Consider the following 27,144-nt stretch of genomic DNA (forward strand, 5'->3'; position numbering starts at 1 on the left):
GCTACATTTGTGGGATAGAGATAGATTAATTATGTGGATCTGAGGATCATCCTAAGCATGCATGGGTTTTCGAGAGCATGGTGGAAGTAATCATGGAAGAGTTCATATTATAGTCTTTGTAGGCTTCCTAGTTATTTCCACTTTGCTGCTGGCAATATTATTGTCACTCTAGTGCAACTTTTTTCTTTCAAAGGTAGCCTTGTAAGTATGTTAGTAGAGTGAGTGGCCAGTGGGTGACTGAATATTGTACTCCAATTGCTTTGTTTGTAGTTTACATTGAGTTCTTCTTCGATGGACATACGAGTATTAATTTTTGTAGAGTTTGAATTTTGGGCAATTTTGGCCAAAAAAGAGAGAGAGAGGCTAAATCTCCTCTAAATTCTAAATATTTAATCGAATAAAACTTATTTTGGCTTAAAGTAGATACTTGGAACCAAAATTTAATTACACCCAATATAGATACTTGGTTTTTGCACATCGATATGAGAGGTAAGTTCAAGTTGGAAAGTGAGGAACATGTTTTTATGACCATAAATAGAAATACATAAAAGGTTTGAATTTTTTAACATTTTTTGAATATTTTCAAAACAATAAAATAGCCATTTATAATTGTGATATCTTTTATCCATCTAAGTTGACACCATTAGTCAAATGATGATAATGGGTGGATCTGTATATAAAATAGCGGATGTATATAAAATAGCGAATGTGATTGTAATTCAATAGAACCAAAATGGAAGGACAACGTATTTGTAAAAAACTTTACAAAAGATCAGTGTAATTATCCTTGAAAATATCAACAAAAATGCTACACACACAACATTTCCCGCACAACAACTTACACAGCCGCTAACGCCATCTCAAAAAGACGTCGTTTTCTTAGGGAAAAAAAAACCCATGTCACGCTTTTCCGGTTTTCCCTTTCCTTTCCCTCTCCACATTTACGATCAGAGAAGAGAATAAAGAGAGAGGGGGGCTCACACCACCACCACCACTGGCGACGACGCTTCCCACTTTCACCGGTGATCACGCTTTCCACCTCCACCACCAGAACCCAACCCCAGCGATCCCAACCGCCGGCGACCGCCACCACCAACGTCTTTTGGGCAGTCCGATGACGTTATCCCACCATGAAGGTCTCTCTCTTTCGTTCAATTAGGGTTCGAACCTCGACAAAGACGTTTGGGGGTTCGGAGATTTGTAGACTTATCTAATTAACTCGCCTGCTAACCACTCCACGGATGTGTACAATATTTGGAAGAAAAACAAAAACAACAGAGCCACTGGTTCAAGTTAAAAAAAAATAAAAGGAGCACTGCTAGGTATCCAAAAAAGGAAAATCAAGGTAACGGAGCCAAGGTCCGCTTTTTAAACCCTCCGCCTTAAAATCCCAAAGAAGTTCGAACCACTCTCATTCCCCGCCGCTAGGGCCTTCCTGTAAACAACAATGGACACAGATAAAGCTCAAAGTGGGCTTCCATTTCAGCTCCAGTTCGACAAGCCTCTCCCCTCCCAGGTTTCTCTCTCTCCTGCTCCTATCCGTTTTGCTCTCCATTTATTCGTATATACTTATAGGTGCATTATATACCCATAGAAGCACCCATTCTTTTGGGTAAATAGAAGTACCCATTTATGTGTGCATCACATACCCAGTTGCTCATTTTTTTCAAATCAAAACGTATTGTGTTGACAGATTAAAATAGCGGAATGGAACCCAGAAAAGGATTTGCTCGCCATGGTCACAGAAGACTCTAAGATTGTCCTCCATCGTTTCAATTGGCAGCGGTTGTGGATTGTCTCTCCAGGTGAGCTCACTCTTTCTCTGTGTTTGTCTTCCACTACTTGATTTTGTTGGGAAAAGAACCAAATGCACGCAGCGGAATAGTACGAAAAAATAAAATCATTCATAACAAGAAAGCGTGACAGCAGTATTGCGCTCGCACCATTTTTTACTACGTTCTAGAATGACGAAAAGTGTTTCATCAGCTGTTAGGCTAACCACATTACATAGGCCAGGTTTTGCTGAACATATTGCTGTAGTACCCTTAGTCACCCTTAGCCTCATTCGTTGGATCGGGCTTCACAATACTGAACAGAGTTCCGATTTTCAGCTAGAACCGTATAAGTTCTTGAAAGCGAGTAGAGATGCTTAATATTGGAGAAGAATGAAAGTGTCATAATGGGATGCTTGAGAAGTTGCTAGTGATGGAATAGGATAGGTTCACATGTCATGGTAGTGCATTCGAGACTTTAAATGTATTGTGTTGTTTGATGTAATAAAAATATGAGCATTTGGGATAGCAGCTACAATGTCACATTGTTTCCTGGCAAGGACAAGCAGGAGAGTGAATGCTAGGCGTTTGTCTATGGTCGAGATTTTGAGGGGACAAATAATTTGAATGGTTGAGTGCTTTCCAAAAACCAATTGTTTTTAAGGCCTTTATGCAGAAGTTCCATGTTGTTTTCTGCATTATTGGCAAGGAGTTGGTTTAGGGTTAGTGGTTTCAATTGCAGCTTGTTCCCGACAAAGTTGAGGCCTCCTTGGCCAAAATTTTTGAGTCTTTTTTTGTTGTTTTCTCTTTATTGTTACTAGATTCGCGCCAATTTTTTTGAATTAATTGTTCATCTTGACAAGAGGAGTCGGAAAAGTATAAAATATAGTGCATAGTTGAAAATAGTTCACTAAAGATGGAAAACGTTTGGAAAAGTTGGTCTTTTATTGTCTTTATCATCATGTTACATGAACTTTTTTAAACTTCCGTCTCCATTTTTTGTACTTTTCCGGTTTCCCTCACGGAGATGAATGATCTGATGTAAAAATTGTGACAGAAAACTAAAAAAAAACAACTAAAAGTTAAATAATACCAACTGTTTTTCCCCAAAAATAATTTAGTCCAAAAGGCCCCTTTCCAGTTCTGTTGCACTAGGATTCATGTTATGTGAAAAATAGTGGTATTGTAGTGAAGCACTCAATCTGTATAATCATGGACTTATAAGAAACTAGTTTTATGTGTCTTGGATTGCAATTTTAATGGTATATCTGAGTTTGTTAAGATACTACTTTCTAGTTACTAGGTTAACTTGAACAAGACAGCGTAGTTCTGCACCTCTTGGTTCTTTGTTTCACCATCAAAACCTTGTTTTAGTCTGTTGATTTAAATGGGATCTAATATCCATCAAACTTGTTTTTCTATTTATTATGGACTTGACAGAATTACAATTTTCGTTTGTAGGGAAATGCATAACATCCTTATGCTGGCGTCCTGATGGTAAAGCTATAGCTGTGGGGCTTGAAGATGGGACCATTTCGTTGCATGATGTTGAAGTAAGTAACTCATGGTTGGCCATCTCTAAAAGGGGGAGAAACAAATATCAACCTTAAGAGTGTTTTCCCCCAATTCACACGTGGGTTGGAAACAAATTCTGGGACCCAAGTACTCGCAGATTCTGTATTTTCAAAATGCGACTTTTAAACAAATTCGAGATTGGAGTCTTTACTTCATCCCAAAGTCTGAAATGAAGAAGTTCAAATGATTTTAGTCTCCTTATTTAACTGTGCCCCACGAAGACAAACTCCCAGTTCACCTTCATTCTTCATTATGTTTCTCTTTGTTTATATTCAATGTACAGCTAAATATAGTAGCTGTACTAAGACACACAGATTTTCAAGGTTGCTTATGGGTACTTTTATGTCCCTTGTGTGCTGCAGAATGGAAAATTGTTGAGAAGCATAAAGTCCCATACTGTTGCTGTTGTTTGTCTTAATTGGGAGGAAGATGGAACAAAGAATGTGAGTACGCATTTGCTACACAAGTTTTAGCTGATTCATACTGCAATGCCAGAGTTAGATGCCCAATTTCCTTGCAGATGAGTTTTGAATTGTGATTTAGTTAGATTAAAATTGGTTGATTGATGGAATGGGCCCTGTCATTGTTTGTTATAACTTAAGATTGTTTATGTGCTGGTTGTTGTAATGAGTTACCAACCATGCAAGGTAGCTTGGCCTCCAGGAAAAAATATGCAGCTGCATTTGATACCCTTTTGTCTTCAGATATTTGGTGCTGAATGCATAGGTTGCCTCCTACTCATGAGTCATGAGTAATTAGCAGTCAACTAGCAACTAGAATTTTTAACAAAGATAGCCTATTAAAAACTATACTCCAGCTGGGCTATACAAGGTTCAATTTTCTCATATTATTTTCACTTTTCATTTTGTGCCTTTCTATTGCTAAACATTCTTTTTTTCCCCGTTCTCCTCTTTCTTAATAGCACAATTGAGTCGGTTAGGCGAGGCATTATGTAAGTCACGAGAGTGGCATTAAGGACTACTCACATGGTATTATAGATGCCAACGTTTCACTCACGTGTTGGGTAAAGTCACATCAAAGCTTGCTCCTTGTTATCAGGGTGGCAACCTGGGATTGAAGGGATAGGCTAGTGACAAACATGAGCATGTGTCCACTATGGGCTACATGTTCTTGCTCAGCGGGGCGACTGCTTTTTGATGTAGGAAGAAACAGTTTTGCATTACTTTGCCCAATGCCCACACTAAGATTTGGAGTATGTTGCTTGTTCAGTGCCATAGCAAGAAGCTGTTTGGTTGAGGAGATTCCTTCAGCGCCTTGGAGTCACTTCTCTACCAGAGGACCCTGGCGCTTATGTAGTGAGTAGGATGAGACATTACATATCTTGTTTCTTTGAGAGCCAGCGAGTTGAGTGTTTTGTTGCTTGTGCAGTACACAAAATTTATTTGTTTTCAGATGCCACCTTAGATGGGTTAAGATGAGACTTTAAATATTGGAAATAAAGTAATTCCTCAACATCTTATAGCCTAAATAAAGCTGAACGTGGGTTCTAAACAGGCGCTAAATAAAAGATTATGCTAAGAAACTTAGGTTAGGCATTTTTGTGGGGACTAGAATAAGATTCCTACGACATCAAAGGGTGACATGCCCAATCTTGTGGGAGCTCTGTCCTGTCATACCGTATGCACTATTGTCAACTATTTGCAGGAGTGGTCCAGTATTGTGTGGCCCTTATAGGCAACAGTATGATCTATCCTATGCCATTGAACCTGACACTATGTCATAAAGTAAGGTCTTGGTGTCGCTAATGTTTTCAAAAGATCATGGTTGATGCATTGGAGATGTGCAGGAAAGCAGTCTATTCTAGGTGGATTGACTAGGACAGATTTTGCGATGAGTCACTCAAACAAGCCCGGACATATCTGAACCAGTCTAGCCTACTCATTTGTCAATAACTTGAGCCTAACCCGACTAGGCTTGGGTTGGTGATCTTAGGCCTTCAAGGTTGGGCCTAGTCATAGTTGTCACGTCAAGGCTCACTCTTGGGGCCTGGAGGGGGTCCAAGCGAGGTGACTTGACAAAGGCGAGGCCTAGGTGACTGCTTGGTGAGCCTCTTTCAATTTGAACCAATTTAATTCTGAAGGGCAAAAATGTAACTAAGGTCTCAACCTTAGGGCTAAATGATCTTCACATTAGTACATCACGTCAATCTCTCATATCTCAATGGAACGACTTGAACCAAATGATTTCGCTCTACCTGTGTTTTATATATTGCATTATTGTCTTTTATTGACTTTGAGTTCTTCTCTATGCAAGAATTGTCGACTATTTGGCATTTGGTGGATGATTTTATTGATTTTTAAATGGTACACTTTCTAAACTTCACTATCTTAATTTTTATTATTTAAAAAGTTGGTGTGTGCCCGTTTCTCGCCTAAGTGCGCCTCGCTTCAAATAAGGTATGTGCCTTGCCTCACGCCTAGTCCCCAACAGTCCTTTGCACCTTGGTGCGCCTCTTGCCCTTAAGAAGATTGGCCTAAGCAAGCCTCACTGCAATTTGAGCTGGGCACTGATAGGCCTCCAACCCGAATGAATGTGCCCGAGTTGCGCACTTGTTGCAGAACTAATGAAACATGAATAGATCTTTAAAATTCCATCACATTGGGCTTGAAATTGCTGTTACATTGTTCACTTCTGCCAACGATAACAATCTTTCAAGAAGTTCAAAGCATTGATGATTATTGATTAGATGTTGTGGGGCTTCGATATACAACAATGAATGCCGAAGATGATAGGTGGCTAAAATAAAATTTACCGGTGGGTCTTTCATAGCTTAACATGAGCAGAGTAGGACATATAGAGCCAAGATCTTGAAGTACATGTCTTGATTTATGAATTTTAATCTAACCTTTTGCCTTCTTATTGGCTTTCTAAGGCTCCAACTGTTCGCCACTTAATTTCAAACGCTAAGTTAATTGGTTCTGGAGTAGGGTTTCTCCAGTACATTTTTCGTAGGAAGTAATCTTGCATTGAGCAATCTTTAAAATCTTACTCCATTTTTACCTTAATCGCCACGATGTCATTCAGTGAAAACATCTGCGACTCGGCGTCGCCTAGTAATTAAGACATTCCTATTGTAGGATTTTAATGTTTTACTTAGCTGTCCTAATGTAAATGAAGGGGTCACTGTTCTCTATTGTGAATTAGGATGATCGTGGTGGCCTCTCAACTTATGAAGACCGCACTTCCCGTTTCTTTCCTCCTGCGCCAAGGGTTCCTCGGACGCCTGGAGTTGTTTCTGGAGATACTGGTTTTATGGATGAAACAGAAGATTCATTTCGGGAGCTATCAAATTCTTCACATCAACGATTTAACATCTTATGTAGTGGGGACAAAGATGGAAGCATCTGCTTTAGTATATTTGGCATATTTCCCATAGGAAAAGTTGTAAGTTGATTCTGGATCCCGACATAGTGGAAATAACCATATATGTGGCATATTTCGCTTCACTACATCACTCTCTAGTCTTTTCTTTCTTTTTTTGTATTGATTTTGACAAGTCTCCTTGTGGAATCTACGGGATTATGTGCCAGAATATACACAGGTTTTCTCTTTCTAATCAACCAATGGACAACTGCATGCATTGTCGGCTTCTGAATGCCTCGATTTGCAAGGTATCTTGTCCTTGATTTGAGTTGTACGCTAGATATCTATCTAATTATGTGATGCTGGTGTCTGTGGAGCATATGTATTATGGTTTCTGCCCTAGACTCCCACTGCTCAAAGGCATATTTATCATTATTGTTTCTGCTATATACATCTGGCTATTTCATTTCCAATTAAATTGATTAGTACTTTTGTTGCGTAAGCCATGATATCTTGAGAGGTTTATGAATATACTGAATTAGTGTTAACAATATGAATGGGACTACAAACAAAAATATAGCCCTTGAGAATTTCCTTTTGGGAAGGCTAAAAAACTATGTGCAATAGAATCATAAACAATTTGCTACCTTCCAAAATAAGTTTTCTTTTTTCGCCCAGTTAGTTTCGACTAGTTTAGTCTTTCTCTTCTCTGTAAAAGAAATAAAATAAAATAAAATAAACTTTGATCTGTGCCTGTACTGCAATACAAATTACATGTTGGAATGTTTCGAGGATCCTTCTAATATCTGCTGAGAACTAGAAGAGAAATTCTGAAAAATGCACGTCTGTATGGTTGAAGTTTGGAAAAAAATTTGCTTAAATAGGGAAAATTAATCTGCGAAGTCAACCAAACAATGAACTTTCAAAAAGTCTGGACTATGGAAGAAATATATCTGAATGGAAACCTATTAAAAACCCAATATCGCATTCCTTTAGCTCTATCAATTTTGATTTCTCTGAAAAGTTGTTTCAGGAAGGAGTGAATTGGTTTCCAAGCTGTTTGCACATTTCTTCTACAGGGTTATTTTGGGTTATACTAGTGCTCATAATTCTTTGCTGAAGCGTTGGATAATAATATGGAAGAAAAAAAAGAAGAAAGAATCTGTCTATATTTGTCTAGTTTGGGACAATGTCTATGGATAATTATGGGCAAATAGCTCGTTAGTTTCCCAATTAGGAGACTTAGCTGCAGAATGAATAATCTCCTACTAAAAGAGAAGTTATCTTATCCGACTATGAATCCAGTTTTAATTCGTTGACACGAGTCTGCCTTTTCATGTCAGTTTTTTTTTTCCTACTGTAAGATCATGTCTTTAGATACTCCTGTGTTAGGTGGCTTTGGCAAAAGATCTTTGTCATTTGATGGTCATTTGCTCTGGGGAGCTTTTGGAAGACGGTGTTGGACCAAGCAACAGTCCTATATCTGGACGTGATTTAGCTGGTTTGCATTGCTTAGTGCTTGATACTTCAATATTTTGGAAGAGGTAATTTGACCATGTTGTAGAAAATTTAATTATTTCAAGAGTTTTAGAAGCTAACGAGTCATGTAATCTTGAAGTCACATGAATTTGAGTCGTTCCCAATTTTGCCTTTTGGTAATCCACTGCTTTATTTGCTCAGGAATTGATGCTTTAGCCTTTATGTTCTTAATGTGGTTATTTTCTTTTAGCATCTTCCAACCAATCACGTTTTTTGCATTTATCATTTGTACTACATGTGCTGTGCTTCGTTGCTGTCCCTCCTTTAAATCATATCTATCATGCATAATAATTAGCTTTTGTTTCTTATATGTGGTTCTATTTATTTCTCTATCTGACCATGTTTTGCTGGTGTTTCTGTTCATAAGAGTTCATTTTAGGATTTGTTTTCAAAAGATTCATCTTCTGACATGAAATGAAACTATGAGAGATCTAAAAAAAATCTATATTTGGCAACACTGTTTTCATAGCTCACAGTTTGTGGCTAAGAGACGGACAAAAATGGTTATGGCTGTGATAGTTGGAACCTTTACTTGGGTCACCATATTTAACTATCTTCTTACCTGTTTCCTTTGCTTTTTTCATCTCCAACTATTATAGGAAGAATGAGCTTCACCAGGTTGCTCAACAGGCTTCCAATATTGAGGATTTAACTGAAGTCATCCGGGCATCACTATCAGTCATGTGTAAGCTGTGGTCTGATGCCATGCATACATTTCATGAGAAATTCGATTCTCTTTCTACTCTGATTATTGACCACGGTAATGGCTGACAATAATTAGGATTTAATGGTTGTCCTATTTGTTTTCCCCTCACATGTCTCCATAATTAAAACACAGGACTGGATTCGACTCCCCAGGAGGAGTTTCTGAGCCTTTTAGGTGGTGCTCGAACAAGTCCACCAGTTCATCAATTTCTAGTCAATTCTCTTGGTGAAGCGGTATGCTTTTCTTACACCATGTATTGAATTATGAAAGCAAAATTGTGATAATTTCTAATTCACTTTGTTATCACTGAATAGGGTCTCAAGCGTGTAGGGAAGGTAGTTTGTGGTGCCGGAAAAGAGCTTCAGCTTATTGTCCTTGATCATCTGCAGGTGTCCTCCTAAAAACTTTAAATCATCAAGATTATGGTGTCAAATCTGATTTCTTGGTATTGGTGAAATTTAATATGTGACTCATTCTACAATTATACTTATTGCCAACATGGCCACGGCAATGGAAGTATGTGTTTGCAAATTTTACCATCTAAATTGTGAACAAAACGCTGGCTTATTTCTTAATCAAGTACTGGTGATTGGAAATACTAGAACGGGCTCACCTTCGCCATTGATGGAACCGTCAGCTGTTCTGTGCTGCTGTCATTAGTTTTTCTCAAATGACATGATTAACTTTTTGCGTACAAATTGAGTTATGAATTTGTCTAGTCTTGCTCCTTATTCCAAGGGCTTCAGTGGAAACTGAATGTTTTGGATGTCTATTTTCCAGCCGGCTGTAGAAATTATTGGATTCAGAATAGGAGAACTGAGAGGCCTTTCAAAATGGCGAGCACGTTTTCAGGGAATTGGGTTGGATGAGACGTTAACGAGTAACGCAACTGAAAAAGCTGGTATATTGCTCATTCAAGTTGAACGATTCATGAGGGTTCTATCCTCTGTGGTGCAGCAGGTGTGCCATTGTTTTACTTTCGTGCATACATATGATTTCTTTTAATCTTAATTTATGCTCCTTAGATTTCATTTCTTCTTATGATAATGAGACATGACCTGTTTTTATTTTTATTTTTATAGAATATATACTTATACTTGTGTTTTTGGTTTTAATTTATTCTAAAATTTACCTTCTCCAAAATGTATAGCCATACTAACTTCTGTTAACTGATGCAAAAGAGGTGATACAATCTTTCTTCGGATTCAAAGTAGTAGAATGGTATAAAATAACAACTGAACTTTGGTCTTTGTATTTGGTGCAGCATCTTTACAATGCTGTTGAACTCTACTCCATCTACAGGATATACAACTTAGAGGTCTTCCAAGGCCATACATTACTAGGTTTGCTTGAAGAGATCTTTTGTAATTGATAAGACAATTTTATGATCTTCAGAGGATTAGAGAAGTATTGGGGGATGGTGGAATCTAAAATGAGTAATAACTCCGTCGCATTGTATGCCAAAGTGTTTCTCTTGTAGAAACCAAAGCTATCTTTTGTTGGTTTCATCTTGGAAACCAAAACAAATGTACCAACCAATTTTCACGGAGAAAATCTAAAAAATTTCAAAATCAGATCATAAAACAGGGAATCAATGTTCTGCATAACCTATGGACCTTCTGTATTATTATTCTTTTATAGTCTGTCATTGTCAAAGAAGAAAATCATATGGCTAAACGACATGTTGACATATACTTTTCATGACTTTGAATTTTTTAATTTTTTAATTTTTTTTCTTTTTCCGTATTTTAGTAGACTCTTGTCCTTTGTTTTCTACTTGTACTTTTTTCCCGTTCGGTACTATGACCTTTTGTTCATGATACAGCAACAACAGTATCCATGACTCCATGTAATCCCCACTCAATGAGGGCATGGATGGGGTAGGACTAGAGACAGACCTAACCGTGGCAATATAAGCACAGGTGGCTGCTCTATGAAGTTTTATCACAAAGTAGCAGCCTCCTATACCTCCAAACTCAAGGATATGAATCATATGGCTGAAGTATATTCATGCACAGTTTATTCCATGCTCCATTTTTCCACTTCAGTGTCATCTTTTTTATGTAACTCAATTCTAAAATTCTTTCTTTCAGTTTTCAAATTTCTTCAGCTGGCTTCTAAAGTGTGTAAAGATACTAATGTCAGAGCCAAGTGATCAGCTTCCACCATTCAGTAGGTTCGGCTTTCAGATATTTCTTTTCTGTTCCATTAGGTTTTGCTGATCTCCCGAACTAAATATTTGTGCTTATGCTTCATGGTTTGGCAGCGAACTTGTGATTATGTTCTTGAAGTTTCTGTATGATCAAGATCCTGTCAGGCAGTTCCTCGAACTATCTGAAGTTGATCAAAATATAGAAATTGATGTGTAAGTTACCTCCCCAACTGCAAAAACCTCAAGTTGCGCATATATTTGTTCACTTAAAAACTTGCATTATCTTTTACAAAACCTCAGAGCATATAGCGATGTTTGGTTTCTCTGTTTCCTTTTACGATTTCTGTGAGTTGCATAGGGTTAGACATCTGAGGTTGTTAGCAAACTATGTGAGTACCATAAGTGAGAAATTTTGCCTTTTAGTGATCTAAAAGCATCAGTATAGTGTGTGAAAATGAAGGTGGTTAAACCCTGGCTATCAATTATTGTGTTTCAATTCTTGTCTGTTTAGAGTTTTTGCCTCTAATAACTTCTGACATGTAAATATATGAAATATATGTGGTCCTGGTGTAATGTATTACAGTTTTAGAAGCTCAGGAAAATTTCCGCACGTTTCGGTTTTCAACTGACTTTCTCAAAAGAATGCAAGTTGAACTTCAACTTTTCTTAGTTACACCTTCAGTTGGCAACTTTCTTTTTAATGGTAGGGTGTAAGCTGTAAAGGATATTATGCTATGTCTTGCTCAAAGTTAAGGACAATATTACTTATGCTCTTGCATGAGTTTTGATGATTGATTAGTTTTGTTTTCCTTTGTTCTTCAGCGAAACTATGAAAAGACTGAAACAATTAGTTACATTTGGGGGATTTTCGGACACAGGGTACTTACAAAGGACGCTAGCTAAAGAATTTCAGCAAATGGAATATTGGTATTCCTTCTTCCCTTTCTCCATTCTCATTTGTTGGCATATATGATATCATCACAGTGCGAAAGTTTAAAGTATTGTAATAATCACGAAATAGCGTCTACTTATTTCTGAGAACTCTGACCAAACCATCGTATCAGAATGTCAACTGGAACGTTGTTATGATCACGATCCACTGAGACAGAGAAGGCTTATTTTTTGAACCATTGATCTTTACCAGAAAAAATAAACTCCTTTAGGCATTGGGGTCACCTGATTCCAAGGAGATCCCAGTGTTTTCTTTATATATTAGTGAGCTGTGTGTAATCTGTATTTCTGTTGTTTTTCTTGGTGGACCTCTTGTCCTCTTTTGGAATTTCTTGTACTTATTCCTGATTACAAGTTTCTTTGTTGTGGTTAAAAATGCATTCTTGGCGGTTCTCTCCACCATTCATTAACACAGAAGTACTCAATTAACAGTATGAGGTTGAAGTTATTGCTGCTAATAACTTGAGAGTTTGTGTAGTACAAACAGTATGGTTGAGGTAGTTAAGCGTCCTTGCTTTCTGATTGGTGCTATTATTGTTAAAGCATCTAACTCAAAACCAATTGGCAATGAGTGGAGGGCCGCCTAGACTCATACTAGTTTTGGAGGTTATAATAAACCAATGTGGGACACAAGTACCAACACTCCCTGGCACATGTGACCCTTGACCAACATGTTTAGAGGTAAACATGTGATCCATAACATAGGGATCGTTTAAAGTGCACTTAAAGCACAAATAACGGGACAATCAATCAAGAGAGTCTCGTCCAAAAGCCTAGTTCCGATACCATGTGATAAGGTCCAACGCATAATCAATTGGCAAATTAGTGGAGAGGCCGCCCAGGCCCATATACTAGTTTTGGAGGCTATAATTAACCAATTTGGGACAAGTTCTACCAGTTATTACTTATTATGCAAGGTTAACAAGAAGACTGTTTCTACTGATTTAGAAAATATCTGTCAACGCAAAAACTTTTCTATCATTTATATTAAATCACACGACAGTATATTACATGGGGGTTGATAGCACAAATAAGCAGGATGTTGTTTGTCCTATATTTTTCTTTGAAAAGTGGCATTTTTCGTTTCTTTATTTCACAATGAGAAAGCTTGGCTGATCTTGATGAATAGATCTGTGACTTAGTTCAAGTTATTAATGCGCCGCATCAATCACTCCATGTTTTCAGTTTCAAGGAGGCTTTCCAGGTTCCCTTCACTACAATTTCCAAGAAGATAATTGTTGAGGATTTTCTGCCACTGTTTCCTATTGCATCTTCACCAAAATCTGCGTCCTCAAGTTTTCCTACGTCAATATCATACTATCAAGTATGTTCTTTGGCGCATCAAATTCTCTTTTGGAATATGATGCATGATAACTGAGTTTCTGTTTCTTCTTTGTCATTCCATGAACTTAATGCATGTTTCTTGCACTAATGAAAGATTTCTCCACCTTTCAAAAAAAATGGAAGATTTCTCTGTTAACCCTGTGCTACTTTTCTCTTCTCTTCACCCTCGGTTTTCCTCTGAAGGTTTTTCCCTTTTTTCGTCATTGTGGACTTCAGTGCCATGGGCCCATGAGATGGTGCATGGTTACCAACTTTTTTGGGTGGTATTTCATCACAAGGTTCATGTTTTGAAGGAACTAGATCTCTTTGAGTTCATGTGCTTCAAGGGGTCTAATATTTATTGAATTATGAAATAGAAGTATGCAAGCCTGACCGATAAGGGTGGAGAAATAACAGGGTATAGCTATCGAACTCAACTTAGCTTGGTGCTGCTAAAAGATAAATAACCCAGCCAAAGTGGAACTAGGGAAGGAGTCATTACACCAGAAAGCAAGAGTACAATATTGTGAGATATTGAACCTGGGGGCTGGGTCCAGCTCAAGTTCGTAAAGAGCACTAATGGCATGGTTTATGTCGGGAGTTTGACCCCCCCTAACCCCATAACACATGATGTGTGATATTTCTTGCATCTCTCCAGAAAAGAAAAAAAAAATTTGCTGTATGCTTAAACTAGTGCAACCGTAACACAACGTAATGCATATTTTTTTAATCTGGATGCCATGACTACCACATCCTTGACACTTAATGCCAATGCGCGAATGCTTGAAGAAGCCAATAGCTTACAAGGTTGCCCGCAGACTTGCTTGACCTATTGAAATGCCAGTATAGACTTCTGGCACACGGTCTGCTAGCTAAAGGTCAGCTTCGGTTCTAGGCAAAGACCCGCCAGTAGCAGTTCCTTTCCCAGTTCCCATTCAACATTCATGTTGGGAACCGAAGTACCGAACTAAACACGCACACACAAAAGTACGAAGAATAAAGATCAAGAACAACCAGAGAGATTTTCGTGGTTCAGCAAGAATGCCTACATCCATGGTGCAGTGCACCCTAGATTTTACTATGTTTTGAATGAGGAAGAAGAGTTACAATGATGGCGCTGGGCTAGCCACAATATATATAGCTGGGCTACTACATACAACAGAATTACCAAAATACGCTCACTACTACTAGAAAATTTCAGGTCGGGTCGCTGCCTCACTACAACCCCCCGCCTACCGGGAAGTCGTGGGCCTTGAGCCACTAATAAGGCTTAACTAGCCCAACAGCCAATAACAGAATCTATAAAGGACAAACCTCACTAACAAATAAGTCATTTGACTAAATTCCTATCACCAAAAAGATTTGGCAAATCTATGCATTCTGATGTGTTGCCAACACGTCAATTTGTGCTATGATTTCAACTTCTTGTTAGCTGCAGCTTTGTCTTGTTCACGTTTTCCGTCCATCTACCATATGAACTGTAATGTTTACGCCAGTAGGCGATGCTGCCTAATAATTTATACTTACCTCCTATTTTATTCTATAGCCCTGCAAGTAAATTGTACTGATGGTTTCCTCTATAGGAGGCTTCTGAGGCTGTTACATCTTCTCAAACACTTGAACCAAGGCTTGTCGACTACATCTCATTCAGAATTCCAGATGAGTCGATCTCGAATGTCAGAAACTGCTTAGGCATCGTGAGGGGATTTATGCACGAGTTAAGCAATGTAAAGAAGGGAAATCCCTCCCTGGAAGCTGCCTTGTTATGCGTTCCTGATGGCTACCACTGTGTGGATCTCTGCCTATATAAAGTAAGGATTTTAAGACCCTGTTTGGTTCACCCAATCTGTTTCAGTTTTCTGTTTCATTTCCAAAAATTCTGCAAATGAAAACAAAAGTTGTAGCAATTGTTTTCCGCTTCCAATAAAATGATAACAAGATTTGCTCTGAGATTCCTAATTCTTCATACACATGAAACCAAATTTGTTTTCTAGAAGTAGAAAATAAGATGTGATTTGAAGGGGAGGGTTGCAGCCTTCAAAACAAGTTGAACACAAAAGTGTGCACCAAACGTATTCTTCTTTTTGTAAAAAATGCGAAAATCTTTTTCCAGAAAATTAGAAATATAAACAGAAGAGGCAGTGTTAACCCTAAGAGTTTGGTGTTTATGCCTTCTGATTTCCCTAACTTGTTTTCCATGTAACTTCTTTTTTAAACAGGAAACCCAAATTGTTCTATTGTTCAACGAATCAACTAACAGTTCCGAAAGCCCCGGAAACTCTTGTATGATGATTGTACAAGCCAGTGACCTTCCCTTTGTATCGATTTCAAGATCCACTCCAAACCACTGGAATCTGCACGAATTGAAGGTACATTATTTTCGACTTTCATTGGCAAGCTATTATATAGGGGCTTATTGAAGCTTGAACTTCTCGTCCTAAAAATGAACCTTTTCTTCTCCGCATGAGCAATTTGTTTGTTCTATATCTTTAAACACGTCTGCTGAATTTGTGTAGTACAAGAACTTGTAGGTTAAATTTACACTTGAAACAGACATAGGGGAAGTTTTGGAATTATCAAAAGCTTATTGTGAAAGCCATAGTCCAAAAGCATCAAAATTGATGCTTTCAAAATTGGCTTTAAAAGCTATATGTGGCTTAAAGGCAGAAGCGAAATTTGTGGCAAGCACACTAATATGCTTCTGAGGTTTCAGAAGCTAAAATCACAACGCAAAACAAAACAGAAAAAAATAAAGGAGAAAAAAACTATCGGAAACAGGCCCATAGGATCTCTTGTCCTGCTGTAACCTTCTCTTAACTTTGATGCTTTAAGTCTTTCGGCGTCCTTATCTTTGACTACAATGTTCCACGTGATTTATATGTCCTAAACTGCCCATACAAAAATGGTACTTGACAGGATTCTGTCATGTACCTGCAAATGGAGAATGAGAAGGTTCGGAGCATCCCACACGATGTGATTGCTCCCTTGGCAGTCAGTGGTAAGTGTTTCTCATCTCAGATCACTGGCGTCTGTGAGGTTTCAAAAAGAATTATCACCTTTCATGCCGTATTGGATTGGATTTATTTTCGATGGGCTGTTTTGACACTTTCAAATGGAAAAATTGGAAAACTTGGGAAAAACTCATGGTAATAAAAGGAGGATTAAAAAGGGCCAGAAAAAGTACAAGAGAATCAAATTTGGTACAAGAATTTTACGAAAGAAATTTTCTTCAATCTCTGTGAATCACTTGTCACACCGAATCACGTGTCAAGAAAGAAGAAAAAACACCTAATCCCGTGTTACACACTGCTTTCCAATTACTGTGAGTACAAGTATTGGAATGGCACGAGCACGTAAGGAGTTCTAGATGTGTTTCAGGGACGCTTTCACACTTGCTCTTCTGCTCCTACTTATGCGCGCGCACACGAATTATGTGACTTAGGTTTTAACTTATCGATTAGGTTAAACTCGTCGTTGCTCACTAACCTCTTAGTTGTTCTGAGGGTCTGACATCCTTGTGTAAATGTATTGCTTCAGCATCCAGGGGGGTGGCTTGTGTTTTTGCTGCAAGAAAGCGAGCCTTGGTCTATATTTTGGAGGAAGACGAAGATGAAGCATCAGATGAGGAGTGACTGCGTTAATCTTTTCTTTTTTCCTTTTCTTTTTTTGTCTTAATTAGAAGCAATTTCTGTTTCTTTTTTTTATTTTAATATATTGTTCTATTTGTGTGAGTAATTTATGTAGTAGATAATTATGTTGTATAATAGAATTTTCCAAATTTGTCTTTTACGTCGTTGGGTACGGTAAGGAATATGATGCTTGAGTTTGAGTCCTTGTTCGTTTTGTGAAACCTTTTGGCACAGTCTCTAATAAATTTTCTTTATCTATTTTTCTCTACTCATTACTTATAAAAACTTCTCTCAAAATCCAAACCGACCAAGGGCGCTACTATCGATTGGCGCAAAAATTTAAGATAATTATAGGTGATGAATAAGCTTGGCACTTTTAGGAAATATTATTTGTTGAAAGGGTTAAACATTAACCCAAAAATACCGAATCAATACTCTAGTCAATATCCAAAAATATATGAAATAATTCAGAAAATGGGGGGAAAAAGGGAAACCATATGCTCTGATCCTGGGTTTTTTGCCCCCTGCTCTATGTTTTTGAGAAGCGTTTAGCAACCAGTCTATTTGCCTTGACAAATCACAGAATTAAATTTAAAAAATTAGCGTTACCAGTAATTTATTTACTTATCTTTGCAGGTGACGGTGATCTAAATTTTTTCATTTTACTAAACTCTCTTTGTTTTAAATAAGCAAGTAAGATGAATAACCAAACGAGCCATTAATAGTGTCTTTTTGAATCCATGGTCAATGGAACACTACACAAACCTTCAGTGTCTCAAGTATTTATGCTATGATTATTCTAACTTTCGCCCAAATGATGTATGATAATAGGTAAAAATTTTATTAATAATCCATGTAGTTTGCATTAATATTCAAACTTGTTTAAAATTATGGACGTATTATCCTCCGCCTAGTTGGTAAAGGTTAACCGGACCGTTTATGTTATCATGTTCAAAAGTTATGTTAAAAAAAAAGGTCAATAACCAAGTGAGGATACCTGAACTGATTCTCTCTCTCTCTCTCTCTCTCTCTCTCTCTGTGTGTGTGTGTGAAAGTAGTATACAGTATCACCAGTTTTAGCTTCTATGAGGATAATTGCAACTTCTTAGATTCCATTATCACCTTCCAGATTCAAACCACGAGCATTGCCAACCGTGTGCTTTTAAGGCAGCTGCTCAAATATACAACAAAACACGTTCATAATACTAAGCCACTGTCCTCATCAAATCATACTAGCAAATTATACAATCAAATCAGCACTGCTACCAGTTCAGTCTTACTGTTACAAACATACAACACCGATGGCGATTATTGTGTAAGCACGCTACGATAGCAAGGCACAATCTCCACCCAAAAACAAAAAAGAATAAGGTACAACAGATAGAGGAGAAAGTTGCCCCTGCTTCTACCATGAAAAATATGACGGCAAATGAGAAAGAGGCCATTCTAAATTTTCAGACTTCCATGGTCCTCCCGATACTACATTAATTCCGAGTCTTAACAGGAATCTGTACCTAATGGCGATGTTTACAAAAGTCAGCTTCTCACTGATAATTTTTCGTATCTTGTGAACATTTACCACCTTTCAGTTAGTTTTATTTCACTTCTCCAGCTTGTCTCGATGAGAGAAACTGGAAAAAGATAGAAAGGAAAAACCTATGATCAAATTTGAAAAAAGATTACTGAAGACAAAACTAAGTCTAAGTAAGGCTTACTTTTATCTCCAGCAGGCTTTTTTTCAAATATGCAACATCTTTTCTCCCCACTTTACCAGTTACTCTCATCAAGAACCAGAAAAGTAAAAAAAATGAACCGAAAGGTGATTAAATATCAAAAAGGACGAAAAAACTCCATCCCATTTAAGAGATACCAGACGACCGTTGGTCATTCAGAAGATGCAGAATGGTATCCTGAAACGCTTCATCGTAACGCAAACAGAGGATCCCTTGCCCATAAATACAAAAACCCAGCCTCACGGTGTGGCGGGAGTGCCTTCGGACAGTTGGAGAAGCAACCTTGAATAGAGGATCCCTTGCCCATGGATACAAACCCCATGTCTATAAATCATCCAACTCAACAAGATGAGCCCGCCTCTCGGCAGCTTTCTTCCTGATGAATATGCCCCACCTAAGAGCTGCCTTGAGCTTCAACCACCCAACAACGGCTTTGCCTGAGGAACGTGTCCGGTCATCATCAAACACATAGTTTGAAGATTGGTTGGGCATAAATGCTGCAGATGGGTAAGAGTAGCCATTGTTAGATGTGCTAACAGAGGCATGACCTTGACCATGGCCACCCATGTTGAAAATACGAAGTAGATGCTGCATGTCTTCGTTTTCTAGCATCTCATGACTTCTCATGCGAATCTCTTCCTCCGGGAAGAAGTCCTCAAGTCCCCTATAAGAACTGAAATTTGATGTGCCACCAGTCTGGAAGCTTGACATGGATGACTCTGGTTGACCCAGGGCTAACGCGTTGTCACTTCTGGGAGGCTGGGTTTGTAGCGAAGTACTGATCAGCTGGTTGTGAAGAGGAAATGAAGTGCTGTCGAACTGGATAGGAGCATTGAGATTCACATTCTGCGACTGTGTTGGGTACTGGTTACTGACATCATGTCCTAGTCAAAGACAGTATTCAAAGAAAAAGTAAATATGACAACAAACATAGGTTAGGTATTCATTTATGTATGCATTTGTGAAGCTAAGTATGTTTGTTAAAGTGTGTATTATATGACAAAAGGGGTACAGGTTAGATCTAATTTTGTGTGTTAAGTTTGTTATAAGGACTCTTAAATGCATAACCCATGTCCGAGGCTTCTGACACTTGCTAAGGGTATGTGATATGCATCCAAAAAAATTCAGTTTGACATTCATCTAGGATCATAGTACTCTACCTAAATCATATACTACTACGTATGAAATGCTCCTAGACTCCTTGTCAACACAATTTGCACTTAAAAATAAAAGAAACATACCCACGAATTTCAATATCCTGCCGCAAGCCTGTATCTTTGACATGAGAACTAAACAATCATGATATTCACATACATACACCAGATACCAAGTCGATGTAACGTAAGTGCTACGTGTTTGATAGTTTAGAGAACGAATGGGTACTCTATCAGATCTGTTTGAAATGTGCGTTAAAGGTGTTTCCCCCTACAACCACCACCACCACCCAAAAGACTCACGCACACAAGACTCACAATCTTTGGCAGGTCCAATGAAAATAATTTTTCCGATAATGTATGCCAATTGGCTGGTGTCAGCAAACATCTGACAATAATAGGATTCTAAAAAGTCCAATGCACGTGTGCTTGGAACCAGTCATGTCTAAACATAAGACTTGTGTTTCGACATATATTCCCCAGTCCCTTTTGACCTTTCACCTTCCACATAATTCTCACCTCCTACAGTGAGGACTGGATTCATAGAGTGCTGCTGAGGAATTGCTGCTGAAAGGCTTGGTAGTGCGAGCTGAGAATCAAAGGAGTTGGAATAATCTTGTGGGCCCACTGTAATGTCACTCTGAGAAGCAACAGAGTTCTGATTCTGCTTGAAGCCTAAAAGAGACTTGCCATCATACTCTATAACATGCATCCAATTGTCATAGGCCTTCTTCACCAAGCTATCCACAAAGACCTGCAAAAACCAACTTGTCGAAGTAATCTCAAGGACTCGAGCACTTCTTGTTGCAGCAATTCAAAAACACAAAAGCCATCCTTTTCAAGTTCCTACACTTAATACTCTGGTCTGTTAAAAAAAGGTTTTCTCTTTAAAGGTAACAGCCCATATGTTTATAAAAAAAAAGTAAATAAAACAAGACAATTGTTTTGCTAGACTTCTGAAGTCAGAAGCAAACCGCATTTTCCCAAAGCCACACTCATAAGTAGCTACTGCTTGTTTATGATCAGGAATATTTCCCTAAAACATCGTCATTTTCAGAAATATACAAAACACTATTCCAAATATGGGGACAAGCACCAGGAATACCTACCTTCTGACTATCCGAAAGAGAATCAACTGAACAATATTGCCCGCCAGCAATCAAGCCACTTAATTCATAGATGTTGTTAAAAACAACACCAACATTCCTGATATCATCAGAGTAGTAAACATAAAGTTTCCCACTTAGAACACAAGTCTTAGCGTGCTCTAAAAGGACTTCCCACATCTTATTCGACATGCCACTTCCCAGTATCTACAAAACGTAGAAATCAATTAATATTTTGCTTATGGCACATGGATAAGTAAATTCTAACTTACAACACACAATTCTAGATTCTTACATTTCTTAGTCTCTGAGAGTCTCTCACTATAAGCCTTAGGAAGTCTTCAACTGTATATATTCCAGCTTTATTAAGCCTCTTGTGAAATGATCCATCTTTGCCAATCTTCTCTAGTCTCCAAACGTCGTCACTTAATGCAGGTGGATAGTGCTTCTTGTATACTGTAAAGACAAACAAAAGATGGACTTACCACGAAACATCCAGAAGGCAAAGGAAAACATAAGGGACATGTTTGGTTATTCTCAGAATTAATTTCTAGGAACAATATTTAAAAACTTGATTTGAAAACTCAAACACTTGGCCTTTTAAAATTTTATATAGTTATGACCAGAAATAGTTATGAAGAATTTGAAAATATCTAAGTAATGTTTTCTCGAAAAATAAATTCTTTCCGAAAATGTATAACCTCAAGACAAGTTTCGAAATCCATCGACCAACTGAGATTTAAAAAAAGTAAACTGATTTTGAAACAATTACGGCTGACATAGCATGAACTCACATTCTCCTCTGTGATCCTTGACAGTGAAGGCATCCGTTTTTGCCTCACGAATACGAATGCCTTCACAACAGCCTGAGGTGACCTTTAGACCCAATCTGAACTTCCTGCTCCTTATCCAGCTAGAGTTGTCAGTAAATGTAAGATCTCCCAGGGTTCCTACACCTTCCTTCAAAATCACTTGCAAATCCCCAGTCAGAAGAGGCCTTTTTCCTTCACGCTCTTTCACTATGTGCGACTCAAAGTCTTCTTGACTCCAGCCTTCTTCATCTTCATTATTGAAATCGCCTTCAAGCACAACCACATCAAGTTTTGCTGAAGACTCTGGACCTGATATCACAACATGACCTGTGTTCACATCAAGCAAAACAATGTGGATTGCAGCACCCTGCTCGCCTTCTACTTTGCCTCCCGTAAAGAGTGGGAGCGACAACCTGGACCTGAAGTGAAGCTGCAAGTTTCTCCCATCTGGCCCTTCTATTCGTTTAGGAGATGCCCTGCATTTTCCCCGTTCAAAATTCAATCTAACAGGGGAAAAAAGCATGAAACATAGACTTATGTACATAAAAAAATACAAACAGAAAACTGGATAGTAAATAGCAATGATGTACAAAAGAGGAATACGCAACTTAAAGCATATCGCTTTTTAAGGAAGGGAAGAGAGAATAATAGTCAGAAAATCACATCTGATTTCAAACATCAACCTTTGTGATTCATTATAATGTTGCATCAACTAAGCAGAAAAAATTATGATATGGGCACACGTATCTGGGCAAGTATATGAAATCAAAACAACAGAACGATCTGTTTTCAAAATGCCCCCAACAGCTTTTGAGTTACCAACATCAAAGTGAAACAGACCCGCAACAATCCCGTTTTCACATGGCATTCCTGTCCGTTAATAGTTTTCAAAAAAAAAAAAAGCATACGTATGATTAGCATGCCAAATGTGGAATACATTCGCGTTAAGATACATGACATGATAAAACCCGTTACTCTACACAGATGATCGGAAGTCCACCACTAAACTAGAATATTAGTCCAAATAATGGCCAGGCCCCTCAACCAATCCCCATAGTACTAGAAGGTGGACTCAAAGAAAGTCCCATATAGACAGGCTTTGTGAGCCAGACTAATAATCGTAATCCAAACTTCGATAAAAAACAAGGTGGTGATGCCAACGACACTGAAGAGAGAGATTGTCATCATGTTCAGTTAAAGATGAACAGGTATATAGTAATTGAATACAAAGAAAAAGCAAAAGAAATCCAACCAAATCTACAATGAAGTCAAAAGGAACACAACTATTTTGATAACAGAGAGTAGATATGATACCTCGCATTAAGTTTAGCAGGGTGCAACTTTGCCAAAGCACGCTCCACCTCTTCACTAACCTATTTGGCAATCAAGAACTCAAACCTATTAACAAATACTCAAGCATCATTAAACCAAACATCTAAAGAACAATAAATTAAGGCCACAATTTTCTATGCATTGTCAAAAACATTTGTGGATGGTATACTCCCCTTACGTGACTGGATTCAGAAGAGAACAGCGACATGCTGTTTTAACCAATAATGAAACATGTTGGTGCATGCACATCTGACATCTCCCCCTTGGATAATCCAGATGGGTAAACCTTTTTTTTCCATGTTGAGACTTTCACATTTGTGCATTTTCAATATTCTCACCCTATGCCATATTACGGCTTTTCCCATGATTTCTCGAGGCTACAGCATGAAATAATTTAAACTCCCCCACTCCACAAAAATCATACGTAGATAAACACATACATAGAGAAGCTGTTAAGTTACCAACTCTCCCAAAAGCTTAAGTTGTTAGGAAATGGGCCCAACAATGTATATCAAGCTATCTAACAGAAGCAACTTGATCTAATGAAATGCAATGCCCATAGATTGAAGCATTCTATTTATCTTTGTGCTGAAATGGTCTTTGGAGACCAGTTTATTCTTACCAAATGAAACTCAGAAGTCCATGACATGTTATGAATTCAACCATGAAATCATCCATATTCTACACTATTTCTCAAACTAGGTCATTTTCTCCTTGACCATTTGTAGCTTTTTTCCAATACCATATTGACAACACCAGCTTTAACTATGGATTGCAGAAACATCTTTTTTACCAGTCCAGCTTGTGGCAGGCTTCCAAACTAAATTTATGCAGGACACGGCCACTGCCAAGGATGTGGTTTAAAGAAGTATAAAGGAAGGGAAAAAAAAAAAGTCATAGTCCTACAGCTGGGCGATAATTTAATGTCCACAGCAAATGTGATTTAAATTACACTATCACTATTGATTTGTAAAACAGAGTCGGCAACTTAACCTCCCAAAATTGCTAGAATCTATGGTTTAGGAAAGCCAAAGCGAGCCTAGTGCCTAATATTTGTTTTGTAACACTTTCGTTCGAAGAGAAAATGAAGGACGTTGTCTGTTCTAGATCAGGTAATGAAAGCATGCCATGGGATACATTTAATAAGACTAAGCATTCAGATGCCATCATTCTACTGGTTGTCAAGACAATATCAAATATAAAATGGTAAGTAGCCCAAATAGTTGTTTTCAATGCTGAGTCTGTGTTCCATATCTCTAAAAAATGGGGAAGTCATAAATTCACAAAATGTAGTGACTTTTTCGACTGCTCTGAGAGTGCTCATATTCTCAAATCTCAATATATTCACATGCGAAATAAACACATACACCAGAAAGCATAGCATTCTCAACACAACACAAGGCAAAGCTATTCCTGGATTGATTTCGTCGACTACCCCTGCGTCTTTCTTTCCGGCCATATACTGATCAAATGAAGCTGTAAACAAAAAGAAGAATCCACAGGTAGGCAAAGTTATCTTACAACTCTCCGAAGAATTGGCTCCAGTGATGAACAAAGTTTCTGCAGACTATCCACCTTGAGAGCTTCAACAATGACACTGTACAAAATGCGGATTCATCAATAAACTAGTTGTGACGCACTCCCAAAAAGTTTACAGAAGTAGAAACTGAGCTTCAACTATTGAGAAAATTAATCCATGACATAAGATCTTGCAAGAGACAGCTAATCCAATTGGCAAGCACTTGTGCAGGTGAGATGTGTTTAGAATGATCAGAAAACTGATATTTCCCAAACTAAAACAAAGAACCAGGAATTGCATCGATTGCATAGGCCATGGTTTTTCCATCACCCATCAATTGACAGGATATCAAATCATCACTCAAGACCCAATTTGGTTTCCAAATGTGCACCCGGACAAAAGATGCACAAGAAAATAGAAAATCAAATGAAACAGAAAGGGCAAAAACATCATCGAAACAATAGCAGGGCAGGAATAGCTCCAGACTGAGGCAAAAGAAACAACTCAACCACCTCTCTATAACACTATTAACAAGATTTCCCTATTTTTGACTCCTTGCAGTAACCAATTCGATGCACAAACAAGTTTCTCAGTTCAATGTTATATGCCACCATCTCAGAACATCAAGAAAGAGAAAATATGGACAAAATAATTGCATACTTTTACTGATGTACAAAACTTGAAAACTTGAAAAAGAAGGGCTTTTTGCCATAATTGCAGAATCTAAAAAGTTTCGTTTCTTTCCTTTTCCACACAAATAAGCAAATTTACACATACATGTTTGCATACATGGGCAGTTCTCATGCGTGCATTTTCTAAACCAATTGCTTAAATAAGGAAGCAATAAAGCAACAAAATTTGAAGACGAGTATTGGAAAAAAAAATCGAAAAACAAACTTCATACCTAAAAAGAGAAAAATGCATGGACAATACAATTTTCATCCTTTTACTAGTGCACACAAAAAGGTCACCTTTTTTCATAATTGTAAGTCTCAACGCATACAAATATTTACATACATACATAAGTTTTCATGCATGCATGTATGTATGTTATAACTGTCATCCTTTTTACTGATGTACAAAACTAGATGCTAAAGCTGTACTTCAAAAAGGCGACTTTTTCTATAATTGTAAAATCTAAGAGCTTCGTCAATTTCCTTTGCCAGTCTCAACACTTACAAAACATACTAAAGTAATTTTTTTTTTTTTCTCGGCATATATTTAGAGGGTCATGTTGTGCACTTTCACATTTTCACTATCAATTGCCTAAACAAAACAATAAAAGAGAAACTAAAAAACAATAAAGCAACAGAATTTGAAGACAAACATGAAGAAAAAAAAAAAAAACATACATATATTTTCTCTGCTCTTTAATTGACTCAATATAAAAAGGGTCATGTTGTGTGCTCTTTCACAGTTTCACTCTCAATTGCCAAAACAAAACAGTACAAATACTAAAAACAAATAAAGCAGCAATACGTGAAGACAAATATGAAAAAACAAAATGAAATCGAAAAACAAGCTTTATACATAAATATGTACTATACTCTAATTTTTTTCCTTAGCATACATAGAGGGTCATGTTGGGTGCACTTTCACTATCAATTGCCTAAACAAAACGATTAAGATACTAAAAACTAATAAAGCAGCAGAATTTTTGAAAACAAACTTCATACATAAATAAATAGATACTCTCTCCTTTTTTCGGCTCAGTATATAGAGAGGATCATGTTACGTGCACTTTCACTATCAATTGCCTAAACAAAACAATCAAAATACTAAAAACAAAAAAAGCAGAAGAAATTGAAAACAAACATGGAAAAAAAAACCGGAAAAAATAAAATAAAACAAACTTTATAGTACCTAGCAAGAGCAGGCCGTTTCCGGTCGCGCTGACCTTCTTCACTGGCAGTCGGATCCAGAGCCCGCTTCTCCCTCGCCATGCTGTTGGACCTCTCCATGTACCTAGTTTGCATTTTCTCTGCTTCCGAACGGTCCCTCGATTCAGATCACGAGAACAGATCTGATCCGATCCAAAACAAAAAAAACGAGCTATACGAGCAGTCCGACAGTATTCTCTCGTGGATTCGAAAAGAGAGAGAAGAAAGGAGAAAGGGGAAAAGGCGAAAGGGAAAGAGAAAGCGGGAAAATTGAATCGTTTTCCAGGTCGAGAGGCTTCCGGGAAAGTTCAGAGGAAAGAGGCTGCGAATCTTCGTTTCATCCAGTGGCGTCTAAAAAGGTTTGTCCACTCTGACGGCTCATGAACAGTTAAGAGGTATACTACTCATATACGGCATTACGGCTTGTGTACTAGAATAGCTTTTCCTCTTTTGTAGTATTCATAAGGACTCGTTTGGTACACTGCAAATTTTTTCCCCCACCACACATGTCCGGATTTGGGGGCTCTGTCACGGAGCAAAACAAAAAAAATTGAGTTGATTGAACATCATATCCTAGTGAGGAATCATTCTTTTTGATTTAATTTTTGGCTTAATATTTTGGACATTGATAACCACA

At 37.8% G+C, this 27,144-nt stretch overlaps 2 protein-coding genes across 2 annotated transcripts; one reads left to right on the forward strand and one right to left on the reverse strand.

Annotated features, from left to right (window-relative positions):
• Window positions 1-1,325: 1,325 nt before the first annotated feature.
• Window positions 1,326-17,229, forward strand: LOC131313784 (anaphase-promoting complex subunit 4). Its single transcript, XM_058342294.1, has 19 exons — window positions 1,326-1,516; window positions 1,694-1,805; window positions 3,234-3,325; window positions 3,710-3,790; window positions 6,513-6,752; window positions 6,899-6,979; window positions 8,064-8,215; window positions 8,810-8,970; window positions 9,049-9,149; window positions 9,231-9,305; window positions 9,697-9,876; window positions 11,010-11,092; window positions 11,183-11,281; window positions 11,891-11,995; window positions 13,205-13,343; window positions 14,926-15,153; window positions 15,562-15,711; window positions 16,259-16,340; window positions 16,880-17,229. Exons 1-19 carry the CDS (start codon window positions 1,448-1,450, stop codon window positions 16,972-16,974), a joined length of 2,325 nt encoding a protein of 774 aa, XP_058198277.1. The 5' UTR covers window positions 1,326-1,447; the 3' UTR covers window positions 16,975-17,229.
• Window positions 17,230-18,153: 924 nt separating this feature from the next.
• LOC131313142 (calmodulin-binding protein 60 B-like) lies at window positions 18,154-26,906 on the reverse strand. The gene is made up of 8 exons (XM_058341276.1): window positions 26,491-26,906; window positions 24,630-24,705; window positions 23,091-23,149; window positions 21,759-22,252; window positions 21,260-21,420; window positions 20,968-21,171; window positions 20,378-20,612; window positions 18,154-19,588 (listed from the first exon to the last, which is right to left on the reverse strand). Exons 1-8 carry the CDS (start codon window positions 26,601-26,603, stop codon window positions 19,029-19,031), a joined length of 1,902 nt encoding a protein of 633 aa, XP_058197259.1. The 5' UTR covers window positions 26,604-26,906; the 3' UTR covers window positions 18,154-19,028.
• Window positions 26,907-27,144: the final 238 nt, after the last annotated feature.

The sequence above is a fragment of the Rhododendron vialii genome, chromosome 13a (assembly GCF_030253575.1).
Source record: "Rhododendron vialii isolate Sample 1 chromosome 13a, ASM3025357v1".
In the NCBI taxonomy this organism is placed as follows: Eukaryota; Viridiplantae; Streptophyta; class Magnoliopsida; order Ericales; family Ericaceae; genus Rhododendron; species Rhododendron vialii.